The 19,309-nt window shown below is 43.1% G+C and overlaps 1 protein-coding gene across 1 annotated transcript; it reads left to right on the plus strand.

The window, feature by feature from the left end:
- Window positions 1-5: 5 nt before the first annotated feature.
- On the plus strand, window positions 6-18,815 carry pkig (protein kinase (cAMP-dependent, catalytic) inhibitor gamma). Its single transcript, XM_080533710.1, has 3 exons — window positions 6-168; window positions 17,119-17,300; window positions 18,095-18,815. Exons 2-3 carry the CDS (start codon window positions 17,147-17,149, stop codon window positions 18,166-18,168), a joined length of 228 nt encoding a protein of 75 aa, XP_080389836.1. The 5' UTR covers window positions 6-168; window positions 17,119-17,146; the 3' UTR covers window positions 18,169-18,815.
- Window positions 18,816-19,309: the final 494 nt, after the last annotated feature.

Raw genomic sequence — 19,309 nt, forward strand, 5'->3', positions numbered from 1 at the left:
CGCTCCCAGGGACTTCCATCACTGATCAAGACGAACATCGTTTTATGATCGGATTCGATTTACACTTCATAACGCTACGGGTCTGGAAATGTAGGCCATATTGTTGAAGCTTGTAACGTTAAACAACTATTTGTAACAAGTGGATAAAAGAGAGGCGAGCGAATCAAGGTTAGTCGATCATGACCATTGTGTTTTTGTTACAGTAACAATGTTGCGAGAAATGTGACGGTATATTTAGTTGTTAACCTGCATGTTTTTAAACCAGGCCAGTGGCCACAGTACTGTGGTATTTGATATTACTTGAGACGTTTTAAATCCTGCTTAGGCTGTTCAGTCAATCGATCAGATTTTGTGTCATTCCCACTGTGACTTAAATGTGATAACAGTAAGAAGTTATGAGTAGACACTAACATGCCAATTTCCTTTGTTAGGATGTTACATTAATCTGCCATTTATGTAAAATACATGTTATTAAAGGGCTTAGTCGACAGTTAAGAATATTAGTCAAATATTATCCAACCTAACTGCATTCCCCCGGCATCGTGGGCGAGATGTAATGTTCAGTTTTGCATACGAGGCATCCAATCCATGCAACCTTTCCTACAGTATTGCGCACCATCAGACAGCAACAGATAGATATGTGTATGAATAGGCTACCTTAAGGCAGGTGCATCCCCTTATGTCTTTAAACATGTTTTCAATGGAACTCTCCAAGCATGAAAGTACTGGTTTATGTTTATTTAGCCCAATACTTGCCTTGGCAGAGGAAGATGTGACATCACACTTGTGCCTCCCTCAATCATAAAGTTGGCATTTGATTTGTTGAAACACATTATGACTCCCTTTCTGGAGTGGATGAGTTCAGTTTATTCATGTAAGGGGGGAGGGAGGGAGGGAGGGAGGGGGGGGTTAAACATTGGCCCCTTGTTTAATCAGTGTTCCTCTCTCCTGGTACTGGAGGGTGTGTGCAGGCTTTTATTAAACCCCCAAATTGAAACACCTCATTCAACTTATCATCTAGCCTAATTATCAAGACCTCCATTAGCTGAATCAGCTACAGTATGTAAGTGCTCGGCTGGGACTAAAGCCTGCATGTCCATACTCTCTGGGACAGGGTGAAGAATGTAGCTAATCAGAGGTGATTGTTCAGCATGTAATTTGTACACAGTGGTTTCGTAGATAAATAAAGAGGTCATGTGTTCGGGTAAGCACAGTATCTGCAGTGCTGCAGTAGCAACACCATCACTATCCTCGTCCAATTCCTCCCTCCGTTAATGGATGACATATCTGCTGTTGAGAGCTGCCAACAACAGCATTATGAGCCTGAGAGCTCGTTCTTCTGTTCTACACAGTGTGTCTGGGGGGATTTCATACTCCACGAGCTACCTCTGATGGTTGGAGCAGTGCCATCACCTGCCATCCCATCTTAGTACCAGTAACTCTTGTGACAAGACAACTATTTGGGGGCATTTCGACTTCTTGGAACCAAAGGCTTTTAGCATCCTGTTAGGAACTTGTTTGGAGGATCCTTGCATCTTTCATGATTTGGCTTTTGAAGATGATGCAACTGTAAAAAAAAGTTGGGGTTACATGTTCAGTCCCATGTAAACCATAAGGTGTATGGTGTAAGCATTCATAAACATTCAATTAAAAAAGCGTACAATTTAGAACAGATCCTTACATCTGGCACTTAAATATGACATTAAACCTTAACCGATGTTTTGTAGTATAGCATTTCTTATGATTTGTGAGTGACACATCAATGTAGGCCTAACACAGGGCTTCATTACGTTCATATAATTATAAATTGTTTAAAAGCTGGAGTCAAGTTGTCTAGTACCTCTTTGTTTAGTAAATGGATTAGAGAGGGTAGAGTGAGTGGATATGACCGCCGAAGGCTTCACATACATGAAGTGGGGAAGAGTGTGCTATTAGTCAGTATGAGAAGAGTAACCGCAGAGCCCAAGCCCAGAAACCTGTGTCTACATGTTTGGTGGCTGCTTACTGGCTCCAGTAGTGATTGCATATTTTGATTGTGCTTTCTATTTCCGTCTTCCTCTCCCTCTCTAATTATGGGTGATGTGTGTACACATTTGTACGCTGTGCTTTTTGCCAGTAGAACTGCGTTGACCTCTGGGTGCATTCCGTGCCCTTTGGTTGTAGGACATCTGCGGTCTGTTTTTAGCTCCCTCGCTTGTGAGGACTCAGTGCCACTACCACCACCACCACCAGCTATTCTCCTGATTCACTGGCATGGCAAGAACTGGCGCTTATGCAGAGAAAGATATTATAGTTCAGAGACTCTTTAAATTAGGCCTACGTTTTTACAATGAGGTCCTTGTTGTCCCTGTTTTTTATTTTTTTATTTTTTTTACATTTTTCTCTTTAATATTGGTCGTATTACTTGACTCATGATTTTACGCCTACATTAAGCTTCCCCAACATTGAGATTTCTTAACACACTTTTCTATTTTTAGGAAGCTCAGTAATACATTTATTTTAAGTAAAACTCGATTGATAGACTAGCAAATAACACAAAGGTAAAAGGTTATGGTAAAAGTAACTGCAATGGTACTGAGTTAATTGTAAGCCAGTAAAGACCTCTATGGTAGGCCTAATTCACAGGTATCAGAAGGTCTTTAGTGAAGTGAGGCTGTGTAACTTTCAAGAACCTTTGCCTTCTTCAAAAGTCACGATGTTAATTGCTTTTGCAAATTACCTTTTGCATTTAGGGACAAGTGAAAGGCTTAGCCCTTATGATTAACTCCATTTGAGAATTATGTTAATGATCTAGCAGCTGGAACCATTCATTAACATAACTGGGTAACTAGCCAGCAACTCTGATTTGTCTTAACATGGCTTGCTCATTTGTATAGATGACTAGTGCTACAGTACCATTATATTCATACATAATTATATGTCCTCTTTTTTTAAATAAGAACTTGATTATCATCAGATATCTTCTCACTCTCCATTTTGAACACTACCTAGTGTACTAGTGTACTGTAAAAAGGTACTACCTAGAACCAATAAAGGTTTTCAATTGGCTTGTCTCTGGAGAAGAACCCTTTTTGCTTATGTGTTTGCTTTGTTTCCTGGAACCAACAAGGGTTCTACCTAAAATGATTGTCCTACAGAGACAAGCCCAAGAACCTGTATTGCTTCTGGGTAGAACCCAGAGTGAGTGAGCCAAAGTGGGCCGAGAGTGGACCATGTTAAAAACATCTGTTTTTAATTATCAACCATCTTGATTGAATGTGACAGCGACCGGCTGCACCCTCTCTCATTTGGCCATAAACCTCCTAACTAAGATTCACATAAACAGTTGAGGCGTAGATCAAGGAATGTTCCACGTATTTTGTGAGATATTTCAGCAGATGATAATATTGGTGTACAATCAAATGACCGTAAATCTTGGAAATCTTGGAAGGAATGGATGTTATGAAAGACTGCATGTTTTTATTGTAGTTTAACTTTTAATTCTTTAAAAGTCTCTCAAATCTTTCCTGGTCGTAATATTTCTCAGAAAAACCTCCACACAAGCAAAGCTACACCATGAGAATGGGATAATGAAATGTACGATATATGCTTTTTGCAATCTACTCTCTCCTGTACTTATTTGATGACGTTTGTACTTGCATTCTCCTTGTGTACGGTGGTAGGCCTAGATTTTTGTATTACAGTGCAGAGCTGGCTTCATTATCTACATGAAACGGTAATGGAATGATTGCCTCTTTGTAAGCTTGCTTATGGGGAGTGTTGTGCCTTTCCATCCTCCTCAACTCAGCAAATAGAATCACATAACGCCCACATCCTCCTAGAGACTTGTGGGAGCAAGGGAGCAAGCAAGGTCTGTGTGTGTGTGTGTGTGTGTGTGTGTGTGTGGGTGTGTATATACAGTATATATATATGTGTGTGTGTGTGTTTGTCTTGCAGCTGTGTGGGATTGCTTGGCCAGCAACAGACAGGGAGGCCACTTCTACCATCACTTCTTCCAGCAAGGCAACAGAGCAAAAGAGTTGGTTCAGAATCAGAACGTTCCTTTTCAAACCATAACCGTTATAGATGAGTGTATGGGCATATAGTAGATACCTGTGTTTTTAACTTTGGTAAGTAGGCTAGTTGGAATGGTCAGTGCAGATACTGGTGTATGCTGGTTGTTGTGGGGGTGGTGATATGGTGGGAGAAGACATTCAATATAGGCCTAACAGGTGTTGTGAAAGAGAGCCTCACCCAATCAGATGTTCTGTTACTGTTTAGATCAATGTACTGTACAGCTTGGCCTAGCCCTCATGACCGAATAAATGGCCTTATTTAGCAAGCCATGATGAACATGCATTCATTCTTTCCTCTCCTCCCTCCCTCCCTGTATGTCTGTGTGTATGCGTGTGCGTGTGCGTGTTCACGTGATGTGCAGCAGGGTGGTCCTGTTCATTCTCTTGTGTTGGGGGTCTGGTGAGAGGCATAAACAGGCCTGATAGACAACCCACCTGCTTACTGTTGAGGTCTGATGATGATGTGTGAGCAGAAATAGACCCAAATAGTCAGCCAACCATGCCTTGATGTCACCCTGACTGTCTCCCACCATAGTCAGCTAACGGCGCTTAACTGACCTTGTTATTCATATCTCAAGTCGCTTCAACTTGGATCCTACACAGAGATACAACAAGTTATGTCCATGTCCAGGTCTTGTCTGACATTCATCTATATTACATACATACAGTACATTACATAGGCCTATACAGGCAGGACCAGGTCTGTCTGTCTGTGCTCTTTACAGCTCGACACAATCACATGTCACATATGGCGGCATTGGCGGCGTATCTAAGTGGTTAGGATACACCTCTCTATAGCTTACAATATTGTTCCTGGTACTGTTGGGCCATTACTGTGCTATGTTGCTATTGTGTTTGTTCCCACCACCACCACCAGCCTCCACCTGCTTTGGTTCGGCTCTGTCTGTATCTATCGGGGGGAGGGGGGGGGTTGATACATGTATGGGCTCCCTGCCATGTAATCTACATGTAGGTAGACTTCCCAAGCGAGCAAATGCTATGAGAAGCTGTTCAAAGGGCTGGTCTGTGACTCGCTATCACCCGATCTGGACCTCCACCAATTTGCCTATTGGCAAAACAGATCCACCGACGACGCCATTGCCACAGCTCTCCACTCCGCCCTCACCCACCTGGACAAGATGAACTCCTATGTGAGGATGCTGTTCGTAGACTACAGTTCAGCATTCAACACCATTGTCCATTCCAGGCTCGACACCAAGCTCAGACACCTAGGCCTTAACCCTGGCCTATGTGACTGGATGTTGGACTTCCTGTCGGACCGACGCCAGGTGGTGAGAATGGGCTTGAAGACCTCCGCCCCTCTAATCCTCAACACAGGTGCCCCCCAAAGGCTACGTGAGTCCCCTCCTCTACTCCCTGTTCACCCACGACTGCGTGGCCACACACAGCTCTAGTGATTAAAAATCGCTGATGACACAACAGTGATCGGCCTGATCACCGACAACAACGAGACGGCTGACAGGAGAGAGGTCGACCGCCTGGCTCAGTACAGCCAGGAGAACAACCTCTCTCTCTCTCAACACTGACAAGACCAAGGAGATGGTGGTGGACTTCAGGAGGAATGGTTGGGAACAGGATCCCATCACCATCAACGGGTCAGCCGTAGAGAGGGTCAGCAGTTTTAAGTTCCATGTAAAACTGTTCTTACTTAGGCTATGTTGCACGTATTACATTTGATTGTGTTTTTCTGTCTTTGTATTAGAGCAGTGGTCTTCAACCGGGGGTCCGCGACCCCTAGGGGGTCCGCAGAGGTACTGCAGGGGGTCCGCCAATTTTTGTCATAATAATTGACATTTTTCACCAAAATAATCAGTGAGAATTAAAAAATATAACAAAAATGATATTGAGTAAAGTACAAGCATTAATAGGCAATAATAAGCTACTTTTGACAAAAACTATTTACAAAATAAATGATGCCCGTGATTCTAGAGTCTCACATAACGTCAGCTAAAAAAAAAAAAAAAACACCTGTCTAGCAAGCTAGGTGTTGGCTAAAACGCTGCAGTTCTGTCTTGATTGATTGATTGATTGAAAACTTTATTAGAAGATTTGCAGAAGTAGGTACATGAAAGTACATATTACATACAAGGTCAACTAAAAGGATAAAAACCCAAGAAAGCCACTGGCTTATTTCAATTGGGGTCCTTGATTTTCAATTCATCGTTACATGTAAGACAGACAGGAAAACAAAAACTAGTACTATCTACACAATAATACAGACAAATAACTATTACTATCTACAAGATAAAAATACATCCATCATGGGAAGAACAATACTAGATATACAATACAACAAAACATCAGGTATGTACAGCGGGTAGGACAGGTGGGGACATACACCACAGGTGGGGGCGGGGGACAAAACACAAAGTATGTACAGTGGGTAGTTCGGGTCTTTTAATCTGATTTTTGATTTAGAGGGTCCAGTTACGGATTGCAGCCTCCTGTAAATGTTTTTTGAGAGTGGTTTTGAAGGTGGGCAGTGTTTTGCACTCCTTTAAGATTATAGGAAGGGCGTTCCACATTTTTACTGCATAGTTTGCAAACGAGTTTAACCCCTTGTTTGTGGTGCAACGCGGTTGAACGTGGTTCGTGGAGCTTCCTCTGGTGTTGTATGTGTGGACGTTGTTCACTTTTTGGAAGTATGTTTGTCTTCATTGCGAAATTAACGTTAATTAATAACTAGCATAACGTTACTAATTTAGTTAGTTTGATAATAACAAACCCGCCTCTTTGCTTCTCTATGCGCCACTATTACGCGCTCCTTTACCATTCCAAGGTCAGATGGCTTTCCCGTGGATCAGTATTGGGTGCGTCTTTGAATTACGCTATCCACGAGATTCTGCTACCGCGCGGAGCTGGCTGCGCATTTCAATGCATTTCCGCGGATTCCGCGGTGCCCTCGCCTGACGTGAAATGCGCAATTGTTGATCACTTGGAGGCACTCGAAAGTCAATTTGAGAAGTACTTTTCTGAGACTAAGTCTTGGAGAAAGCACAAGACATGGATACGGTTTCCATGCAGAGACAATGCATCCGATGCCTAAACCTGACAGCCGCTGAGGAAGATCAGCTGATTGACCTAACCACAGACAGTAGTACACACAATAATGTGTACGAGTCACAGCCTCTCACCCAGTTCTCGATGAGCCTCTTGCCTTTCGCAACAACTTATCTTTGTGAAAGTGGATTCTCCTCCCTCACCTACCTGAAGAGCAAATACCGGCGTTCCAGACAGCAGTCTGAGGATGACATGATGCTCTGCCTGACAACCTCCATCTCCCCCAGAATAGACAAGCTGTGTACCACCAACCAGGGCCAGTCATCTCACTGAGGTAGGCATACCTGGCTTCCTGAAGCTAAAAGTTTCATTGTTGAAAAATAATAATAATAATAATAGAAAATATAAGCCTCATCAACAACAACAACAATAATAATAACCAATCATAATAATGCATGAACGTTTTATCAATCATAAACACATATAGGCTAATAACCCAGTATATAAATAGGTTAATACGGTGAATAATAAGGTGAATGAAGTAAATATAAAAGTTATTATAGGCTTTAAAATGTGAGACATTTAAAAATATATATTACATGTGGGGGTCCCTGTTCTGTTTGTCTCTCGTCCAAGGGGTCCTTGGGTTGAAAAAGGTTGAAGACCCCTGTATTCATAGCTTTCATGTGACGTCACAGCATAGTGGAAACGCCCACCTGACGGGCAAAAGGCACTTTTTGCGGGCAAAACCCACTTTTTGCGGGTTAATAACTTTGATTTCCCGTGGGTTAGGAAAATAATTCCAACGTGTCCGGATAGAGTAGAAGACAGGGAATCCAACACTATTTGAATGGAGTCGATCCTCCACTCCTATCACCGTGGACACAGCAAGGAGCGAATTCCCGGATATAAATATTCCCTCGCCTCGCTGACAGCGGGAGTTGGGAGTTTCGTCCAGCAGCCGGTGAACGCCCGGTTGATCGAGTTTCATATTAAAAGTATATCTTCTCGGGGTGTCAGCGCGGTGGTTAAGGGCTCAAAATGACCGTATACTGATGGTGAATTTAGCAATAATAGTCTTATGTTTGTACCACCTCCATAACCGGTGTTATTCACGGGAAAAGCCGGTCAAGGAGGCACCCTTTGCAGGTCAATAACTTTGATTCTAGGAAAATAATTCCAACGTGTCCGGATAGAGTAGAAGACAGGGAATCCAACACTATTTGAATGGTGTCAATCCTCCACTCCTATCACCGTCGTGTATCTTGATAGTTCTTCATGAGTGAGGTGGTCTAAATAGTAGGCAGCCATGTTGAGCGATGTTGCTATGATACTTTTTGCCCGTCAGTTTGGTGGTTGCTAGGGAAGAAACCACGTGACTGAAAGCTATGAATTAGAGGAATGATATACAGCACATTGTGACATTTGCATTTCCCCATTCCAATACCATGCATTACAATGAGCCTGTCCTCCGATCTCTACCTCCACCAGCCTCTGCTGAAGCTGCACTAATATTATTACCCATGTCTCACTTGTTTTTGAGAACATTGCTTGTGTTGAACTTCAAAGCCTTCTTCTATTGAATTTGGCTTGTTTGTTGCCCTCATGTTTTTCTCCTAATCTCATTGTGCTCTGTGAAGAGGATGTCTGGGATTGGTCTTTTGCTCCCCAGGCTGTCTGGGAAGATTGCATACCATTTTAAATCAACTGTGTTTTTCCAACCGTGCATTTCTTTTGTGTGTGGAAAGACCAAACAATTTGTGACTGACTGCAGCTGGTGAAAGGGGGAACAAGTCGGCAACCGACCAAATGTTCAGACTTTTATTCAGAACGTTGTCGAAAATCAATGACACGCTCGCTAGTCAAGCCAAAATATGGCAATTCGGTGAGTAATCCCCACTACTACCTAGTTAACTATAACACTACTTTACATTGTTAGCAGAGTCAGGTTTTAATATATAAAAAAGGTTTCCGAACATTTGGATTGGTTACTAACTTGTTCCCCCTTTCACCAGCTGCCGTCACATTTGTCTCTGCTTTTTAGAATTTGAGTGAGTTTATTTGGAGCCTAACATTTAATGTTTCTCTCGTGCTCAGTTGAGTCACCTGCTTCTGACTCAGTGGTGAAATGACATCTTACACACACACACACACACACACACACACACACACACACACACACACACACACACACACACACAGGGGAATTCCTCTACCCTGGGGCTGGGCATGTTGCTGCAGTGGACTCATGCTCATGTGTCTGACTGGGTGGAGCAGGGTTAGAGGGTTATTGATGTCTGTCTGTCTGTGTGTGTAAGTCTGAGAGGATTGATTTTAGATCATGTTCTATTTTTCCTGTACTTCCACTCAAAGTAGCCATTCACCAGAATGAGTGTACTGGCTCTCTCGGAGCAGGTCATTTGACACCCTTTTATTTTTTTTACCTTGTACAAAAACACAATTGTGATGATGCCTTGGTTTGTTCACCACAGAGACTATTTTAACAGTACATGGCCTTCAAAGGGACTAGGATATGCATTGTAGTCTGCCTGTATTGTTAAAGGCAACTCATTTTTGTTCATGACATGAAGATTTCGTTCTTTACCATTACCTGAATTGTCATGTAACAAATATTCAAAAGGCAGAGATATTTATTCATTCCTGTAAACATTTTCAGATAGGTCTATATTCATTCCTGTAAACGTTTTCAGATAGGTCTATATTCAGTCATGTAAGAGAATGTTCCGGTGGTACTCTACTTCATCACAACTCAACAGGTGTGACGTGTCAAGGCTAGCCTTGTTGGCCTCAGTTGGTGTCAACCTTTTATTCAGTGGAAGCAGCGAGTTCCAGTACATGAATTGGCGCCTTGAGAATAATGTGGAAGTCATGAAGGACTTCCTAAAGCTGGGGTGAGTCATATGTGGGGGAGGTCAGGGTGATGTCACCGTTTGTCCCCTGGGCCTCCCAGTGAGTCCACACCCTTTCCCCTGAAGTGTGCTTGTGCACTTCACCACCTAGTATTTGAAAGCATTGCAGTGGTGTGTAAGTGTGGGCTTTTAACCCATAGATTTGTATATAAAAATCCATATAGGGGAGTACACAAGTGCACACTTCAGGGAAAAGGGTGAAGAATTGGGACACCAGGATTGTAGTAGAATTGAGTGTCCTCTCTGTCCACATCACCACCGGCACCTCTCTGCCAACTCGGAATGGTCCAAATGATCTTTTAGCAAGTGCAAATGGCATATTATTGAGTTGTTCAGAGTTCTAAAGTGGTCTCTCTGTCGCTTGTGAAGTGGAGCCGCTATTTCACTGTCTGCCAAGATTACCCAGCAAGGATTGATTTTTGATTTTACTGTATATCTTTTTGACGGCAAGTTGCTGTTGGAGTAGCTGTTGTTTTGTTCATCAGCTCACTCTTCAATGTCATTCTCCTGTATTGGATGCTGATAGGCTTGGACAGACCTCTATCCTTGGGGGGTGGGGGGTTAGAAAGGACTTACGGATAGGAACTCAATGGAATGATGGATAGTGAGGGGAATGGGGGAATGGCATGCTCAACTCATAAAACGATCATGTCATTGTGATGGACAGGGAAACTGACCGTAGGCCCACTCATGATACTGTCATCCAACTCAATGTTTCTGTGGATTCAAAAGGGGGGGGGGGGGAGAGTCAGCATACTGTATAGAGTTTTAATTGGCTTGTTGCTACAGGCTAGGGGAGCTGTGATTTCCATTTGGAGCAACGGTGACAACTGCAAAAAAAGCCCCTAGTGACGTTTCTAAATTAAACTTGGCAAAGATGTCCGACCGTGGCCTCCTCCAGTCGAGGGAATGCCTTACTGGACAAATACAAATGGCTGCAACCGTTATACAGACCAGGCTAGGCTCGGCTAGCTTTCTCACAACACAAGATTATACTCACTCCACCAGGACCAATTAGGTCTTCACACCCGGCCGGGCTGGGCCTCATAAAAAGAGGAAGCCTATACCGCACAGCAGGGACACATAATCTCCCAGTATTCAATAGAAATGCCTTTATTTATTTATGAAGGGAAGACCAGTGTAGAACAACAATGCTAATGTGTGCAGAGGAAATACAAACCCCCTGTGTGTTTAAGTGGGTTGGTAGTCCAACCAGCAGCTGCTGACATCATGTGAATAGGCGACTCCCGAGGATCTCCGCAGCTTAGTGGCAGTGAAAGGAGTTGAGGCACTCTGCTGGTGAGTTGTGCGGTGCGGTCGGTGGCTGTGGGCGACACTTATCTTTTTGGAGGGTCTAAATGGACGACTGTCTCTGCACACAGTCTGGAGTCTGTACAAGTGGAGTGTGTGTTTGTGTAGCCTCCACTCCTCAACAAGAGGGCGAGCCAGAGCCAGAGCTCATTATCAGGGTAAGATGGAACACTTGCCACCCTTTCTCTTGCCTAAATTATTTGACATTGGTGGAGGCGTTGTGAATGAGGCTCATATTGGTGATTGACCATAAACGGGTTCAGTGTTTGGCTGAACATAGACATGAGTGACAAACAGGAATATAAGGAGTTTTTGTGTGTCCTGTTTCTACTCGGCAGCCTGTGGTTCAGTAGCTTGCTTTTCTCCCTTTCCTGTTGAAGTTTTGCAACCCCCGTTTATGAAGACGGTAGCTTTCATAGACTGATCTGTCTTGCTTGATCACTTTAATTTTCCATTTAGTATTTTAACATGAATACCCTACTACACTCATTTTATCTTAAAACATTGATGTATGTGCAATTACTGAGGAGCACCAAAGCAACCAGGAGGTGAAAACCACTGAAGGGAGCTTGTTGCTATGAGCGAGAGTTAAGAGTCAATCATGTGGAGGCTTTCCTCCCCCCTCTGTCAATAACTGCTGTGAAATTAGTTGACAGACATTGAAATTGGATGGGAGATGGCCTTAATGGACTATGAAGGCAGCAAGGCAGCCATTCTTTGTGCTGGGTTATTGCAGATAATGTGAGTTTATTACACAGAAATCAGGCTTAAAAGGCTCCAGCGGGATCCTACAAACTTGTCTCCCTAATGGCCCAGTGAAAGCTATTCTGCTGACTCATATTGTATTCCCTCAGTGATCTCACACAGGCTTTTGTTCCTAATATCTTCTGTGTGCTTCTCCTGTTACTTGTTGCCCTGACACGACCCGTGTTCACATCAACAGAGGCCTGCTTTATCCAATCAAGAGTTCAGTAGGCTTTTCTCCTCCTGTCTCTGTCCCTCATCGACCACTGATTGGCCCTACTGACTGTAAATGGAACCAATCAAAGCCCAATCAAAGTATGTCTACTAGTTGGCCTATGGAGATTCACACTGAACTAGTGAGTCTTCAGTTACACCATACTGCCTTAGCTTCACACTACAGACTATGTTTCTGAGAGCCAAAGAGGTCATATCAGCTGTTGAGTCCAGTAAAAATCATTGTTATCACAGTCAAGAGGACCACATACATACACTGCTTTTGACACTTGTGGCTAACAAGACAGCCTCAGGCCAAACTCAGTTTAGTCCTGGTTGTGAGTGATTTTCAGGGTTCATGGTGGTGGTAGTGAGTGATTTTCAGGGTTCATGGTGGTGGTAATGAGTGATTTTCAGGGTTCATGATGGTGGTAGTGAGTGATTACAGAGTTTGTGAGGGTGTTTTTGTCTGGAGTGAAAGGCGGCACACCTGTGACATTTTTCCTCCGGTCGTTTGCAGTTGCAGCTGTGTCGAGTTTCCTTCCCTCCTCTGCCCTTTCAGCACATAAAGAACCCAGTTTTCATAAGTGGGCCATTGGCTGAGGAGAAGTCTTAAGTTACCATTGTGACTATTAAACTGTGACCTAACTTGGTTTTGACAATGGAAAGCTGAGGTGGAATAGCTGTTTTTTCATGTTGTTCTAACCAAGAGACTACTCCCAAATGCCTTGTAAAAAAAAAAAAAAAATTCTGTGTTGGATTTTTTTGGGTAGACTATTTTTCTTTTTAATATACTGTTTTATATAGACTATATATAGCCATTGACATAGACTTGGCCTAAAATTAGGCTTCATCCGATGACTACAGCACTCTAACTGATGATTTCATGATGAGGGACTTAACCACCGGATGTCTGTATTACTCTAGTTGATAACAAAAGGTCACTTGTGTTGTTAACAAACCATGCAAGTCACTTAGCAGTGCATGACTCAAATGTCTGTGGTTGGTTGCATACCAAGCTGCTTGCCTCATGCTGTATGCAGTCCTATGTATCAGTGCATAAAAGGCCTACATAACACATACCAGTTAATTATAGGGGGGGGGGGGGGGGGGGCGGGCTGTGTACTGTATGTGTGAACTAGCTTCAACGGGGTGCTGATGCAACATTGTTATGTTCTGCCACAGCTGAGACCAGACCAGAGACACCAGACCGAGAGTCAACATGTACTAAAGGGCAGAACGTCCCTCCATGGTAACGTGTTAATGATCTCGTGGCGTTGGGGGGATCTGTGTGTGTGAGCAAGCCGGGCTGAGAGCGCCTAATTAAACAACAGGTTGGCAATTAGATAAGGCTTCCCATAAGCTGTTGTTAGGCACAGAATAACGACGGGTTCGTCAGTACAGAGCAGTCGAGGAACACACACACACACACACACACAGTCTTTCCAGAGACACTGCCGAGGCTGTGTGTGCTGTATCGTTATTATAAAAAATTAAAAAAATGTATGATGGCCCAATGTAGATGTTCAAACAGAATCTCTGTCTGTGTGGCAGAGCAAAATCTTTATTTTTTCTGTGAGGCACTACAGTGAATTCAGTTCCAGGAAAATGTCAGTTTACTGGCCATGCAAAGGATTAGAGATACCGTTTAAATAGGTGATACAGGATGAGTAGCATAACCATATTGTTTTCGGGCTGATGAGTGCAGAAGTATACCGTTTTAAGCCTACACATTATTATACTGTATGTGATTATGTCCTGTGCGTTTGTAGCACAGAGCAGCTCTTGTCTTTGTGGGAGCGTTCAGGAGAACGCCAGCCAGGCCCGTGACATTTCCTGGTACGATGAGGTACTGAACCATTATTCTCCCCTGGAGGGGGCCGACTGTACGCAGCCCACAGTCCACACTGCTGAAGTCTAAGCATTCCCAGGCTGCTCAGCACGGGGCACAGCTGCCCCAGTCTGTGACTGACCCTGGTCACTTCCTATTTGGCATGGTGAGATACAGAGCTTCACTGAGAGGGGAAACAATCCGTGAAACCCTTGAATGATACTGAAGGAATTTGAGTGAAAGCGTCCTGGCCCCGGCTAGCCCTGGCCCCTGGGCTTGTTCTTGTCCTGCCAACATTCTGTTTTGCTGCCCAGTGACTTCCTCAGGGTTCATGGGTTTCTTTTTTTTTTCCGGGTACTGTTTATCTGTTTATCTTTCTCTGTGGTTACAATATACACTCACCGGCCACTTTATTAGGCACACCTTGCTAGTACTGGGTTGGATCCCCTCTCTTTTTTCTTCAGAACTGCCTTAATTCTTTGTGGCATAGATTCACCAAGGTGCTGGAAACATTCCTCAGAGATTTTGGTCCATATTGACATTATAATATCATGAGGTCATAAGGCAGTTGCTGAAGATTTGTGCCAAGAAATTACACCACCATTACACCACCACCACCATTTTCGCCCAGAGAACTGCTGCTCACTGGATTAGAATTTTTCGGACCATTCTCTGTTACCCCTAGAGATGGTTGTGCTGGAAAAATCCCAGTAGATCCGCTCTTTCTGAAATACTCAAAACAGCCCGTCTGGCACCAACAACCATGCCACGTTCAAAGTCACTTAAATCACCTTTCTTTCCCATTCTGATGCTTGGTTTGAACTTCAGCAGATCGTCTTGACCATGTCTACATGCCTAAATGCATTGAGTTGCTGCCACATGATTGGCTGATTAGATATTTGCGTTAACGAGCAGTTGAAAAGGTGTACCTAATAAAGTGGCCGGTGAGTATATGTGTGTATGACTTTGAGTATATAATAGCACTTTGTGCTAGTTGACAACCTCGCATTGTAAATGTATTGTGATATTGATCAACATCATGTGAAGAGTTTTGTGGTGGTGGGGAGGTGTGTGTGTGTGTGTGTGCCAGCCATAAAGTGCCTTCGGAAAGTATTCAGACCCCTTCACTTTTTCCACATTTTGTTGTGTTATAGACTCAATTTAAAATGCAAAATTGTTTTATTTCAGTACATTTTAAAATACAGAAATACCTCATGCTCATGTACATAACTTTTCAGACCCTTTGCTATGACACTCTTAAAATGCTATAAATTACTCAATGTGGAGAGCAACAAAACTGCTCATAATGTGACCCTGAGGCTTGGGGAGACTTACAGAAATATACAAAGTTGAATAGTGGAGAGGAAAAAGCACAGTCGATGGGACAACATCATTTCAGTCACTCTACAAAATTGGTCTATAACCAAGTGGCCAAAAATAATCCCTTAATGGAAAATAATCTCTTATATCCAAAATTGTGTTTGCAGCAATGAATTCAAGTGATACAGTTTAGTGCAAATCCAGCACATGCAATGCAGTTTCCACACTATCTCTTGTGTGAAGAATAGTGGTAGCTGCATCGAGTTATGGGTATGTTTGTCACTGGCAGGGACTGGGGAGTTTGTCAATTGAAAATTATGAAATTAGCTGAGTTAGTAGTGACATCCATGGACTTAATTCAATTTATTGAGTGATTTGTTGATGGCATTTTAGGTCATTTTAAGAGTGTCATAGCAAAGGGTCTGAATACTTATGTACATGATGTATTTCTGTATTTCAATTTTAAAGAAAAAAATTACAGAAATTTCAAAAAAACTAGTTTGGTCGCTTTGTCATTCTGGGGTATTGTGTGTGGAAGGATGGCAAATTATTTTAATTGAATCCATTTTTTATTGAGTCTATAACATAGACTGAATACTTCCCGAAGGCAATGTATACATACTGACTCTGTCCCTCTTCGCTCTAGGCCTACTTTTAAATGCTGCAGTCAGACTCGCTCTTCTTTTTGGAGCAACTCCTTTTTCCCTCTCCCTCTCTGTCTTTTCTCTGAGGACCCATCAGCTGTATAGTGTTTTAGTGGCTGGCAGGATCCATGACCCAGTTAAATATGGGCCGGGGAGAGGAGAGGATTGAATAGCTAATGCAAGCTCAATACGCTTTTTTGCCGGGGCATCTCTCTTGCTCTCTCTCTCTCCCTCTTCCCCCATCCGCCCTTCGTAAGGCTTTAAAGCACATTCACTTTGGTTTTATTGATCAGCCCCCTTGTTTTATAATTCCTCTCCTTTGCCACTAAAGCAAACTTGCAGCACGAGTAGTTTTAGGACGGGCCTAGGGAAATGAGGAGTGAGGGGGGTGGGGGTAGGGGGGAGAGGGGAGAGAGAGAGACCAGTCACAGTTAAATGCTTTTGTTTTTGTAGATGTAATTAGGGCAGCAAATTAGCACAAGCCCTACTAGCTCCATTAGCCACTATGTAGAAATAGAAAGGGAAATAATGTTATTGTTATGTTAATCAAAAGAGGGAATGCGAGAGAGAGAGAAAGAGAATCCTACTCAAACCTCTAAATTGAGTTGATATGGTTAATTGAAATATGAATAAAGGTTTGTTTACTGACATTTTTATTTCTACACAGCGCAATGATGGGTTTTTTGTTGTTACTGTTGAAACCACCTATAGTTGAGGAAATGGCATTGGATTTCCCTGGACTCTTGTACTGCTTATCAGTGATAACACTGTTGTATATCCGTCTACAAACAATACAAGGCGGTGGACGTAATGTTGACACATTCTCCACTACTAACAAGAGCATTGGACTTTCTCTTTTTGTCTCTCCCTCTTTCTCTCTCTCTCTTTCTCTTTCTCTCTCTCTCTCTTTCTCTCTCTCTCTCTGTGGCTCTCTCTCTCACTCTCTGTCTCTCTCTCTCACTCTCTCTCTCTCTGCCTCTCTCTCTCCCTCTCTCTGTCTCTCTCTCTCTCCCTGTCTCCCTCCCTCCCTCCCTCTCTCTCTCTCACAGGTGTAATGAGAGCTCTGGTCATGGACAGATGATGGACGTGGAGGCGACGTCATACTCCGATTTCATCAACTGTGACCGCACGGGCCGCAGGAACGCCGTGCCCGACATCACAGGAGAGGGGAAGGCAGCAAGCACCAGTGAACTAACCAAAGACATGGCAGAGATGGACCTGAAGGCTGCAGGTGAGCAGACACACAGACACACAGACATACACACACAGACAGACAGACAGACAGACAGACACACAGACACACAGACACAGACACACACAGACAGTCAGACAGACAGACAGACAGACACACAGACACACACAGACAGACAGACACAGACAGACAGACAGACAGACAGGTCTCAGCCAATCTGCTGTCCAGTGAGAAGTTGTTGTCTCCCGTTTTAAGTCTGACGACAACAAGTACAGTTGCAGCTGCGAGCTGCATGTGTTCCTGCTGTCTCTGTCCACTTATCCAGTCCATTCACACTTCCCTTAGTGTATCTGGTGGGTCTAAGACAGTGTTACGCAATAGAATGCATAATGAATGGTTGACATAATGACAACTTTGACGTGGCCGTTTAGTTGTTTCTGCTGCAGTTTCATTTATTTTATTACTAGCCTGAGTTCCCAAGTCCCCATGACATGACAACCAATTTGACCTCATGACAATGACAACCCATTGCTGGGAAATATGTAAATATGTTTAACATATTTACATACATAACATATGTTATGTACAGCTGATATTGTGTGGTACAAGGAAGTCTTTTCTTCCTTTTGCTTTTCATTATTTTCTGTGCCTTTTAGTCAGATTTATAGCTAACTGACAGGCAAGCCAAACTCTTCACAGCTCTGTGTGTGTGTGTGTGTGTGTGTGGGTGTGTGTGTGTGTGTGTGTGTGTGTGTGTGTGTGTGTGTGTGTGTGTGTGTGTGTGTGTGTTTCTGTGTGTCTTTTTGATAAACCGTGATTCCTTTGTCTTCCAGAAGGGGCCTCTGGGGCCTCACCACCCCCTGAGGGTGAAGACTCAGCCATCCAGGGACACCAAGACCCATCATAAACCCTTCAGAGGAGAGGAGAGGAGGGGAGGACCGAGGGAGGGATGGAGGGAGAGTGGGAGAAAGAAAGAAATAATGTTCTGGTTGTCCTGTCTTATCCGGACCCCACTCCTCTCCCAGTCCCCTTGTCAGACAACAGTGTTGACGTCCTCTCTCACTTTGTGGCCTGGAGTTCTGCTGGCCTGGTCCAAATGCATGCTTCTCTTCATCAAATAGCCATGTGGGGGGAAAAGCAGTTGACTGCACAACAAAGTAGCCTACAACTAATCTTAGAGATAGCGGTCTACTGCGGTGGTCATGGAACGATCCCCCAACACTATGAGAAAGCACAGAACTCTGGGTTTACTACCCGTCTCCCTCGAGATATACTGAACACTCTACACTCATAACATGACATGAAATGTTCCACAGCCTAACATGCAACTCCATCAAGAAGAGCTATACTGAAATACATAATCATTTATTTGTAATTATTTTCTTTTTTTGTGTACTGTGTATGTATGGTAAGCCAGTTATCATGGTTTTTTATTATTTAGTCTTTCTTTTACAATAACAAATGTAGTTGGTTGCAATGATCGTGTACTGTATGGAGGTCATATTTATTTCAAACCGTTGAAATGATATCTTTGTAATAGGAATTACTTTGTGTAATAAAAAAAAGATGTAATATGTGCCTATTGTAACAGTCCTTTTAGAGGTCAGATTTGTCTGGTTGAGTATCAACATTCTCAAGGAGATCTGCACATTTGTATTGGATTTTATAAACACATGAGTTCAAAAACTCTGATGACTGCCAGACAAATGGAAGTACTGTATAGAGTTGAGTGTCATGTATAGTGTCATAAAATATGACTGAATTTATCTCTGTGTACATGGAAGTGTTCGCAGGAAGCTAATGTTTACATATCTGCCAAGCCTGGCCCTAACCCTCCTATTTCTCACTATTTGGTTGAGGAGAGGAAGATAAATATTTAGTGATCAGTGAATATTTAGTTTTCATTTCATCAAAATCATTACTCATGTTAACAAGCTCTCCAAGTGCCTGGGTGCAGGCTCCTTTGCCGACTCAGTGAGAGTGCTTCATCAGTAGAAGCTCAATACTGAGGTTGCCCATGAGAGGGAATTTGTATATAAATTATGCAT

This window comes from Nansenia antarctica, assembly GCF_963989245.1.
Source record: "Nansenia antarctica genome assembly, chromosome: 6".
Classification (NCBI taxonomy): Eukaryota; Metazoa; Chordata; class Actinopteri; order Argentiniformes; family Microstomatidae; genus Nansenia; species Nansenia antarctica.

What these genes read in the sequence shown, in the direction of transcription:
- pkig (XM_080533710.1), top strand. Translation starts at nt 17,147, where the DNA reads ATGATGGACGTGGAGGCGACGTCATACTCCGATTTCATCAACTGTGAC. An exon ending in GATGGACCTGAAGGCTGCAG is followed by an intron (nt 17,301 to 18,094) that starts GTGAGCAGACAC and finishes TTTGTCTTCCAG; the next exon opens with AAGGGGCCTCTGGGGCCTCA.